The 10,306-nt window shown below is 52.6% G+C and overlaps 2 protein-coding genes across 4 annotated transcripts; one reads left to right on the top strand and one right to left on the bottom strand.

The window, feature by feature from the left end:
- Window positions 1-236: 236 nt before the first annotated feature.
- NR1I3 (nuclear receptor subfamily 1 group I member 3) lies at window positions 237-6,032 on the top strand (the record flags this gene model as incomplete). Its single annotated transcript, XM_079697280.1, is given in 13 exon segments — window positions 237-284; window positions 288-343; window positions 1,567-1,628; window positions 1,631-1,681; window positions 3,450-3,524; window positions 3,527-3,612; window positions 3,836-3,863; window positions 3,866-3,976; window positions 4,193-4,250; window positions 4,252-4,343; window positions 4,933-5,038; window positions 5,902-5,986; window positions 5,988-6,032. Coding segments are annotated over 13 exon segments (903 nt in total).
- Window positions 6,033-6,757: 725 nt separating this feature from the next.
- On the bottom strand, window positions 6,758-9,366 carry TOMM40L (translocase of outer mitochondrial membrane 40 like; the record flags this gene model as incomplete). 3 transcript variants are annotated; one of them, XM_079697653.1, is made up of 9 exons in its annotated part: window positions 9,247-9,366; window positions 8,903-8,970; window positions 8,512-8,604; window positions 8,131-8,232; window positions 7,878-7,983; window positions 7,566-7,688; window positions 7,332-7,408; window positions 7,037-7,139; window positions 6,758-6,897 (listed from the first exon to the last, which is right to left on the bottom strand). In XM_079697653.1, the coding sequence occupies exons 1-9, from the start codon at window positions 9,359-9,361 to the stop codon at window positions 6,758-6,760; spliced, it is 927 nt and encodes a 308-aa protein (XP_079553779.1). In that variant the 5' UTR covers window positions 9,362-9,366. The 3 variants fall into 3 exon arrangements, with proteins under 3 accessions (XP_079553779.1, XP_079553780.1, XP_079553781.1); XM_079697654.1 differs by lacking the exon at window positions 8,131-8,232; XM_079697655.1 differs by lacking the exons at window positions 8,131-8,232; window positions 8,512-8,604.
- Between the last annotated feature and the right edge of the window lie 940 nt (window positions 9,367-10,306).

Below are 10,306 nucleotides of genomic sequence, written 5' to 3'. Positions count from 1 at the left end.
GCAGCTCTTGAGCTCAAGGGGAAAGCAGGGTCAGAGTGGGAAGAGAAGCAGGTAGGAAAACTTTCGGGGTCCAGAGACTAAAAGCAATAAAGTGCAGATAATGCAGGGGGTCAGGTCGAGGGCAGGTTTGGGAAGAGGCTCTGCAGAAGGGGAAGAAGGTCAAGGGTGGTCCAGAGCTGACTGATAACCCCTCTGACATTCAGGGGCCTGTGACAGCCACTGCAACACCTGAAGCCATGGCCAGTGAGGAAGATGAGCCGAGGAATTGTGTGGTGTGCAGGAACTGAGCCACAGGCTATCACTTCCATGCCCTGACTTTTGAGGACTGCAAGGGTTTCTTCAGGTGAGAACCTCCTCCCCAACAGAAACGCCCTCCCAAACTGCCTGCCAGGCAGCCTTTAAGCCCTGGCACATGCCCAAGCTTGTCCAGTTACATCACTCCTGCAGCCTGAAGCCTAACTACCCTGTGGCTAGCACGCTGCAAACTGCCAACCTTAACACTTGTATAAACATGAGGCAAAATAACAGAGGGAAAGCTGAGTGCTTGTCCTATGGACACAACCCCTTAGTCAAGGGTACTCACTACCTGCAAAGCACCAAACTAGTACAGCACCAACTAGGCCTTCCTGACTGATTCTGTGCCCCCATGGAAATGCTTGAGATGCATTGTATCCTCTCTACCCCTAGGGACTTCTGGGCACAGCTCAGAGTAGCCCATGACACCACAGATTTTTTTTTTTTTTTTTTTGCCACTTGACTTGCGGGATATTAGTTCCCCAACCAGGGATTGAACCCCAGGCCCTCGGCAGTGAAAGCACATAGTCCTAACTGAAACGGTACACCTCAGATTGGGACTCGAACCCAGCCTAGACCCAGATTGGGACTTGATCCCTCTCGGCCAGGACTCGAACCTGGCCAAAACCTACGGTCTTCCAACTGAGATCACATACCTGGTTTCAGGACTTAATGAAGCTAAGGTTCTTGATGTCTCATCGCAGAAAGAATTCAGTGAGAGACAAAGCAATAGGTAAGAAGTGGATTTATTTAGAGAGAAGCACACTCCACAGACAGGGTGTGGGCCATCTCACAAGGTGAGAAAGGCACCAGGGTATGGGATTGTCAGTTTTTATAGGGGTGGGTAATTTCATAGGCTAAAAAGTGGGAGGAGTATTCCAGCTATTTCGGGAACAGGTGAGGATTTCCAGGAATTGGGCCACCACCCACTTTTTGACCCTTATGGTCAGCCTTGGAACTGTTATGGCACCTGTGGGTGTGTCATTTAGCTTGCTGATGTGTTACAGTGAGCATATACTGAGGCTCAAGGTCTAGTGGAACTCGACTTTTCTGCCATCTTGGACCCATTTGGTTCTAATCAGTTTATGTCATGTCCTTGGGCTATGTCATTCTTTCAAAGGTTGTGCCCTGCCCCCTTCCCTCCTGTTTCATAACCACTGGACTGCCAGGGAATTCCCACCATAGTTTCTTTTTGACCATTTCATTTCAGCCCCTCACATACCTACCTGCTCACTGCCATCCCCAACCCTCACAATGTCTCTGTCCTCTCAGGCGAACAGTCAGCAAAAGCACCGGTCTCACGTGCCCCTTTGCTGGAAGCTGGAAGGTCAACAAGGCCCAGTCTGCAGGTTGCAGAAGTGCCTAGATACTGGCATGAAGAAGGACAGTGAGTTGGCCCCTTTCCATCCCGAGAATCCACTATGTCCCTCCACTGACTATGCTTTGCCCTTGTTCCCACAGCGTATTCTCCACAGGGCAGGCAGAGTAAGCTTTGTTTTTTTTGTTGTTGTTGTTTTTTTTTGTGGTACGCAGGCCTCTCACTGTTGTGGCCTCTCCCGTTGCGGAGCACAGGCTCCGGACGCGCAGGCTCAACGGACATGGCTCACGGGCCTAGCTGCTCCGCGGCATGTGGGATCCTCCCGGACCGGGGCACGAACCCGTGTCCCCTGCATCGGCAGGCGGACTCTCAACCACTGCGCCACCAGGGAAGCCCCAGAGTAAGCTTTTTGAAACAAGTCAGACAATGTAACTATTCTGCTCAAAACCTCCAAGGGCTCCTCCTCTCTCTTATGGTCCATGATCTCACGGTCCAGCTCCTCCATACCACCTCTCAGATTTTACTTCCTACTCTTCCTCTTGCTCAACCCATCCCAGCCACACTGACATCAATGCCATTCTCAGACACACCAAGCACTCTTCTCAAGACTGTTGTAACTTATACTTGCACGTGCCATTGCCTCTACCTGGAATGCTCTGCCCCTAGATGTTTATATGCCTTGCTTTTACTCTTCCATCTCTCAAATATAGTGCCTGTCACTTAGTAGGTACTTGATAATTGTTGAATTATTTTTTTTCTCTGTGCCAGGTAATAAGGCTCTGCCCCCAAAAGATAAGGTAACTCGTAATCAACTTAAAGTAACAGAAATCAACTTGTCCAAGTCCACTCAGCTGAAAAGTTGTAGAGTCAGTATTCACCAGACCCTTGCTTTCTCCATGATGTCACACTGCTTTTCAATATGGAGCAGTGGAAAGGAAACTGTAGAAGTCAAAAAATCTTGAATTCAGTCTACATCACATAAGTATTTTGTGACCTGGGACCTGTCACTGGAATGTCAGTCTGTTTCTGAAAAATATGGATAATAACACCTGCCCTCTCCACCCACAGGATTGTTTCATTCAGTGAGACTTATCCTCAGAAGCTTTTTTTTTTTTTTTTAAATTTATTTATTTGTTTTTGGCTGCGTTGGGTCCTCGTTGCTGCACACAGGCTTTCTCTAGTTGTGGCGAGCGGGGGCTACTCTTTGTTGCGGTGCGCGGGTTTCTCATTGCGGTGGCTTCTCCCGTTGTGGAGCACGGGCTCCAGGCGCGCGGGCTTCAGTAGTTGTGGCCCGCGGGCTCAGTAGTTGTGGCTTATGGGCTCTAGAGCACAGGCTCAGTAGTTGGGGTGCACGGGCTTGGTTGCTCCGCGGCATGTGGGATCTTCCCGGACCGGGGCTCGAACCCGTGTCCCCTGCATTGGCAGGCGGATTCTCAACCACTGCGCCACCAGGGAAGCCCCCTCAGAAGCTTTGAAATTATAAAGCTATGCAAACATAAGGTGATGTTTTTGATATCATGAGCCCTCCCTCTTCAGTGCTCCCCCAGAAGTCAAACATCTCCTTATACTGTTCCCACTTTATTGTCCATCATTTTTTTCCTTCCCACAGTGCATTGTTTTCTGCTGCAGTGCCTCACAGGTCGGGGAAAGTGTACAGGAATCCCCTACCACCTGGAGCCCCTGGGACTTCAGCCAAGCCCAAGGAGCCCTCAAGAACTCTCCTCCCTCCCCGCATCCTTCATTACGCAGTGTCTGAGGGCCCCAGAGCAGGGGCTGACAGAGAAAGGTGCTCTCTGCTAGTCTCAATAGTTTTGTCACATCCCTTCCCCGGGCACAACGATCCCATCGGCAGAAGCCCGGGCGTTGCGGCGAGCAAGACAGGCCCAGCTGCAGGCACAGCAAGCATCGATGCAGCTGAGGAGAAAGAGCTAGTCCAGACACTGCTGGGGGCCCAAACTCACCACATGGGCGCCATGTTTGACCAGTTTGTGCAGTTCAGGGTGAGCATTTACAGGATTCAAGTTGAAATATGACCAAAAGGGTGCCCAAGGAGGCTGGCCTGAGTGAGGGGGCTGTGTGCCACGCACCAATAGAGGACAGGACTTCTCCAGAACCCCAGCCGAGGCCGACTCCTTAGCCCGGAACCCTTCCAAGATAAAGCTGGAGAGGCCTAAAAGAGATCCCTAGGACCGGGGCCTCTCACCCAGGCTCTGATCTCTGCAGCCTCCAGCTCATCTGTTCAACCATCACCAGTGCTGCCCACCCAGTTCCCTGTACTGCCTCTGCTCACGCATTTCGCAGACATCAACACTTTCATGGTACAGCAAATCATCAGGCTCACCAAGGATCTGCCCCTTTCAGTATGTGACCTCCCCTTACCTTTCAGGAAGAAAACACTCCAGCAAATTATAATCCCACCCTCACCACCACCCCCGCCCCCAAAAAAGTCACTAACCAAACTAACCCATCCCTCAGCCTTTTCAAGTACCAGGTCTTGAATTCCCAGCTTTTTAAAGTGTCTCAATCAGAACTGGGAGTTCCTCTCCCTCTCTGAAGTTCAGACTAGAGTCTAAAGAGCAGGTTTCCTGCTCTGGCCCATGGAGGACCAGATCTCTCTTCTCAAGGAAGCAGCTGTAGAAATGTCACATTGCACTCAATACCACTTTCTGTCTCCAAACACAAAACTTCCTCTGCGGGCCTCTTCGCTACACAGTAGAAGATGGAGTGCATGGTGAGATGGTGCTAGAACAGTAGAGGTCATGCATCCCTTCGGTATGGTATGTGGCGAGGTGACCTGAAGGCTCCTAAGCCTGGTGGTGCAGTGGTTAGGAATCCGCCTGCCAATGCAGGGGACACGGGTTTGAGCCCTGGTCCGGGAAGATCCCACATGCCGCGGAGCAACTCAGCCCGTGCGCCACAACTACTGAGCCTGCGCTCTAGAGCCCAAGAGCCACAACTACGAAACCCGCGTGACAAAACTACTGAAGCCCATGTGCCTGGAACCCACGGTGGGGTTCCAGGAAGAGTTTTTGGAGTTCTCTTCGGCTTCCATAGGACACTGCGCCAACTGCAGCTCCAGGAGCCTGGAGTATGTGTTCATGGTTGCCATGGCCGCCTTCTCTCCTGGGAAGCATCCATCAAAGCCCAGAAGCTTTTGTTCCACCACCTCTGCCCAAACTCCCAGCTCCCTGAATCCATCCATCCAGGCCTTTTAGTCTTCAAACCTGTGGAATGGGTCTATCCCAGTCTTGGCTCCCCAGGGCACCATGCAGGCCACCTGCAACCTCCCACCTTGTCCTTCCCCACTCCCTATCTTACAGACCAGCCTGGGAGAACCCAGAGAGAGGGGACTGATCAGTTGCAAGAGGAGATAGCGCTGACTCTGCAGAGCTATATCAAAGGCCAGCAGCAAAATCCCCGGGACCGGTACAGTGGAACTGGGCACGTGGAGGCTGCACCAGGGTGGGAAGGAGTTAGGGAGACACTGAACTCAGGATGAGTGCTTTTACTGTCCTTTCCTTTGGGAAACCAGGGCCCCTGGGGGTCTAGACCTTCCCTCCCATCTCATAGAGTTCCGGCATTCAAATTGCTCCTATTGCTGTTTCATCTCACTTTTTCCAGATTTTTTTATTCAGGAGAGATGCAAAGTAGTAGCTCACAGGCTCGGAATAATAGCATTCCTGAGATTGATGACATCCATCACCTCACCAACCCAACTCCTCCAGACTAAAACAGCCTTTCAAGAATCTCGTTCACTCTCTTTCCTTGGCCCTTCCCCTCCTCTCCATTGGTCCAGTTCCTTTAATTTTTCATTCCCCTTGAAGTTATGGTCATTCAGTTTCATGGCCAACGCCAGTCCCTGGTTCAACAGTCCATGATCTAACCAGGCTCTGAAGTACACTCCACTTCTGTTTTGCTTATTCCTCAATGTGCCAGTTTGGCCAGAAGAGGGTTGCTTTATACCATAGAACACACCCACCTTCTAGAACCTGCTCTAGAAGGCCAGATCCTCAGATTCCACACAGCTGAATATCTGGCAAAGTCTGGGGCTTTCTTCACACTTGGCCCTCTGAGCTCTGGGTTCAAGAAAAACGGCATGGTGAGAGAAGTCAGTGTCAGACAGAGGCCCCACTGGGGACCTTTGGAACTTTTGATACATTTGTCACATCAGAGCATATTTTCCCTAATGTTCAGACCTAGCTTCACAGAGAGGCAGTTTAGGGGGTCAGGGCCTCAGGACAAGACTCTCAGCTGCCTATCTCTCTCCTCCTTCCCTGGTGACCCCAAAGGTTTCTATATGCTAAGCTGCTGAGCCTGTTGGCTGATCTCCGAAGCATTAACAATGCATGTTGGTACCAAATCGAGAACATCCAGGGGACTGTCCACCATGGTGCCACTGCTCCAGGAGACCTGCAGCTGAGGCCCAGTTCGCCTCCTTCCCCAGCCCACCTGGACACGCTGGACTGGAAAGGGGAAAATACTCGGACCAGAGGCTGGAGCCAGTAAACAGGGAGACCACTGGTTGCAATGAAAGATTAAAGCAATATCTGCCTCTTCATGCGGTAATGGGGAGAATGAGGGGTGGCCATGGGGACAAAGTTGTTCTCTGGAAGCACAGAAGATGGGTAAGGAGGAAGCCTCAGGGCTAAGAGGTAAAGAAGCTCCGTCTGGGAATAGGTGGGCCCCACTTTCTGAGGTCAAAGATTTAGCCCTTCAGCCCTTCTTTCCCAGCCTTGGGAAACTCTGGGATGGAAAACAGGATGGGGAGCTAATCCCATGCAGATTTTTCTGCTCTGAAGAGGAAGAGGCTAGGAGCTTTAATCCATAAGGAAATGAAGGAGGTGGGAGTGAGGGGAGAAAATGCAGCCAGACAGACCCCTTAATCCGTCTCCCTTAGTCCAGAGCCATAAGAGTACGGGAAGATGAAACCGGGGCTGATGGCAGAGGGGGGAGCCTCAAACCACTGCCTCAGCAGCTGCCTCTGTGGAAGCTCCAGTTCTGAGGAGGGCATGTATTGTCCCCACTCTGCTCCTGGGACCTAGAGGTCACCCAACAAGGTGGGCTCTTGAGAGGGGCCTAGTTCCTGGCCCCAGGGCACCTGACTCAGAGGTTCCAGCTGTTCTGGGGGCTGGCTCTGGGACAACCTCAGCCCACAGTGATGCTGAAGCCACAGTGGAATCTGTTGCGCCAGTGATTAAGGAAGGCTCCAAGGGCCAGGGTGACGGGCAGGGGGGGCATCTTCTTCTCCAGCACAGCACCCACACACCAGTTACTATCCACCAAGCCTGTTGGGGAAGAGAATATACACTAGGTTATCTAACAGGGCTCGGAGAAAGGAGCCAGCAGAGGAAAGCGGAGCTTCCCTCCCGCTGTCGCCCACCCCAATCCCTCAGCACCTTCGAATGTCATCTGAATAACCCTCACCTCTAAATACCATGTTGGCCTGGGGCAGAGTCAGGTGGTAACCAAAGGAGAAAGTTGTGTCTTGTAGCCTCGTATTTGCCTCAAACTCCACTCCAACCTGAACCTGAGAACCATGGGCAAGGATGGGAGAGGGATCTGTCTCAGTGAAGACTAGAGGAGTCCTGACAGGGGTTCAGCAGAATGAAGGTGCACATGAAACGTATATGTAGCGAGGGTAGGAAGAATAGTGGGTCAGCAGGGCCTGTGGAGGTTGGGAGGGACTCGTTGAGGCAGAGGATGGGATCAGTAGGCTCACCTGTTCATTTGCCTTGTGGTAATAACTTGCATGGGCCCCACCTGATCCCACATTCAAGGTAGCTACCCAGTGTACAGCTGTCAAAACCAAAGCACAAAAAAACAAACACACACACACACACAAAAAAACCCCAAAGTACAAGTGAAAAGGAGCGTTACTGTAATAGAACACAGGCCAGGACCCCAGCCAAGTCCAGAATTTCCCTCCCTGTCACTATTCCTCCTCACCCCATACCCGAGTACTTCCCAGCCAGAGTCAAAATGGCGCCCTCTTCGCCTGGCCGCCGGTGATAAACTAGCTCTCCTCCCAACACCAGCCGATGAGTGAGGCTCTGCAGGAAGTGAGCGACCATGATCACTGTGGGGTGGGGAGACATGGAGTCACTCACAGAGACAGGCCCTCTACCTCACCCCCAGCAGCCCCCAACCCCAGCCTGCCCCAGAAAGTTTCTTTTCTAATCCCTGAACTGTTCAGACAAGGAAGAGGCATAGCCAGCATTAGCAAGTGGGCAGCGAAGACAAAAAGAACCCTGTACCAATTCCTCACCCGATTCCCCAATCAGGTCAGGATTTCCTAGGGTCAGAGTGGCTGTGTAGTCATCTCCCCGATACTCGCCATCAAACTGCCACGTCAGGAACTTGGCCTGCTGTGTCTGGGGAGGGAGAGGGAGAAGTAAAATCTCCCTCCCTCTTTATGATCACTGTTGCCTCTGCTCCTCCCCCTGAGCCCCCAGAGCAGGACACTCATGGGGGAGAAAGAGGAAAGGCTTCAGTAGATGAAGGCAGGAACCACGGGTCACCTGGAAGACAGCCTTGGCTCGGAGCCGCTCTGCCAAGAGGAGCAGGACCTGGGCGTTGAGGCTGCCACTGCTGTCCATATCCCCGACCACAGTGGGGAACACCTGTTGAAGAGTGTCCAGAGTAAGACTGAGCTGGGTGGCACCACTCAGCCTAAATCTGAATGTAGGATTTCTTTAACGGTACCCAGTGCCCCCTAGTGGAGCCACAAGGACAAACTCCCAGCTCATCACAGAAATGTTTCCCCACCCTCTCCCATTCAGCAGAAACACAGAGGAGGTGCCCTGCCCATTCTTCCTCATAACACACACATTTCCTCCTCCTCTACACCTGGGTCCTAGCTGGGCGTTTAGGGAGATAACCCAGGTGTGTGGAGCCCTCACCTCAGTTGGGCTAAGTTGCCAGTCCCCTGCATAGGCCGCATGGAGGTGATAGCCCGGCAAGCCCAGAGCACTCATGTGCACAGTGTGAGCCACCTGAGGAAAGAGAAGTTAATGGAGGAGAGAGCATTTCTGCTCTATTTCAATCCCCCATCCCACCCTTCATCTTGTCCCCATCCAGCAGGTCTTTTAAGAAACCCAAACATTCCAACACATACAGAGGGTCACCAGATTAAAAGCAACAAGTCCCAGAGGCAAAGGAAGTAAAGAGAGCCCCCATATTCTCTCTCTTTTGTCCCATATAGCCTGGCTAAGGCTGGAACACAAAGGAAAGAAGAGGATCCAGAGACAGGCAGGGAGGAATTGAAAGGAGGGGCCAGAAAAGTGGGAGCACCTGGAAATGGCTGCTCAGAACCTTGTTGACAACGAGCTTCACTCCCTCCATCTGTGCTGGGAATACATCTGAAGCGGGTGGAGGGGAGGGGAAGGGAAGGAATAAGCACAGACAAGGAACCCCTACACCATGAAGTAGTCTCCCCTTTCAATCCCATAGAAACTGCTTTGGAGGAATTGACCTCCTTTCAAGTCCTGTAACAGGAAGTGCTCCGCTCCACTGAGCACCTGATCCGCCCCAGCTGTGATCTTCCCTTTTCCGCTCCCATCACTGGACACCCACCATTCAAGACCCTCCCCTTCTCTGCCCCTTCAACTTGAGACACCCAGATGCCAAGTTCTCACCTTTGCATAGCCGGTGCAGCTCATCAAAGCTCCCAGGGTTGGGGAGAGGTTCCTCTCGACGGGGGCTCCGGCGGGGCAAAGCCCCCATCGGTGCCAGGCCCAACGTGTTCCCCATTTCAGTCCAGAGGTCAGGGGAGGGGCCGGGGTTCGCCTGGGAAAGGACGCTATTGCTCCCTCTACCCCGCACGGGCCCCACCCCCCATTATCCGGCTCCCCAGTCCCAGAAACTTCCACATGGTCCGACGCTAGACCTGGAACAGGAAAAGTGCGGGGAGAGGGCACCGGTGGGGAGCTTGAACCCCAGGCACACTCCCATCCCATCTTTAATCCCTCACCCCCACCTGTCACCCCTGTACCCTCCCCCATTCTCTAATCCTAGCCTCCACCACAGACCTCACCCAGCTTCCTAGCCTTTCTGCTCTTCATTCCTATGCCTTAAGGCGAGGCTTGCAATGGAGCAATAACCCTTACCGTCTCATACCATCATGCTGCCCCTTTCCCCCGGGCACACCCCGGTCATCTTGATGGGGGCAGCCATCTTGAATGATGGCAGAACTGCGGCTTCACGTTGCATTCCCAGCGTAGTCATGAACACCATCTTGGAACCGGGCGAAAAAAAGATTTCAGAGACCCAACCCTCCCTTGATTGGGCTCCTCCCAATCAATTAAAAAAAAAAAAAAAAAAAAGCTGCCTGGCTGCTGAGCATGGGCCAGTGGGAGAGGAGGACGCAAAGGAATGGCAGACCTCTCATCCTGAGAGCTCCAACCCCGGCACTGCAGAGACAGACGGGACTTGTTGGTAGCTGCTTAGACTTACTCAAGTAGATGGCCTTAGATCGCCCTGCCTTTCCAAGGTCGGGAAAAACCTTCGAGCGTGCAAGACACTAGAGGGAGCATCTCGGAGCTTGAGCCACTGAAGTTCCCTCCATCATATAGCCTGGAGACGCATTTTGTGAAGGGTGGCGGAGGGAACGACTGTGAAAACTTCTTTCGAACACTGCTTCGGAACGCCCCTAGGCGCCCCCACCCTCCCAGGCCCTGGGGACTCCCCCTCACAGTC

This window comes from Hyperoodon ampullatus (genome assembly GCF_949752795.1).
Source record: "Hyperoodon ampullatus genome assembly, chromosome: 2".
NCBI lineage: Eukaryota > Metazoa > Chordata > Mammalia > Artiodactyla > Ziphiidae > Hyperoodon > Hyperoodon ampullatus.
The sequence above is the reverse complement of the archived record's forward strand: the minus strand, read 5'-3'. Positions and strand labels throughout refer to the sequence as shown.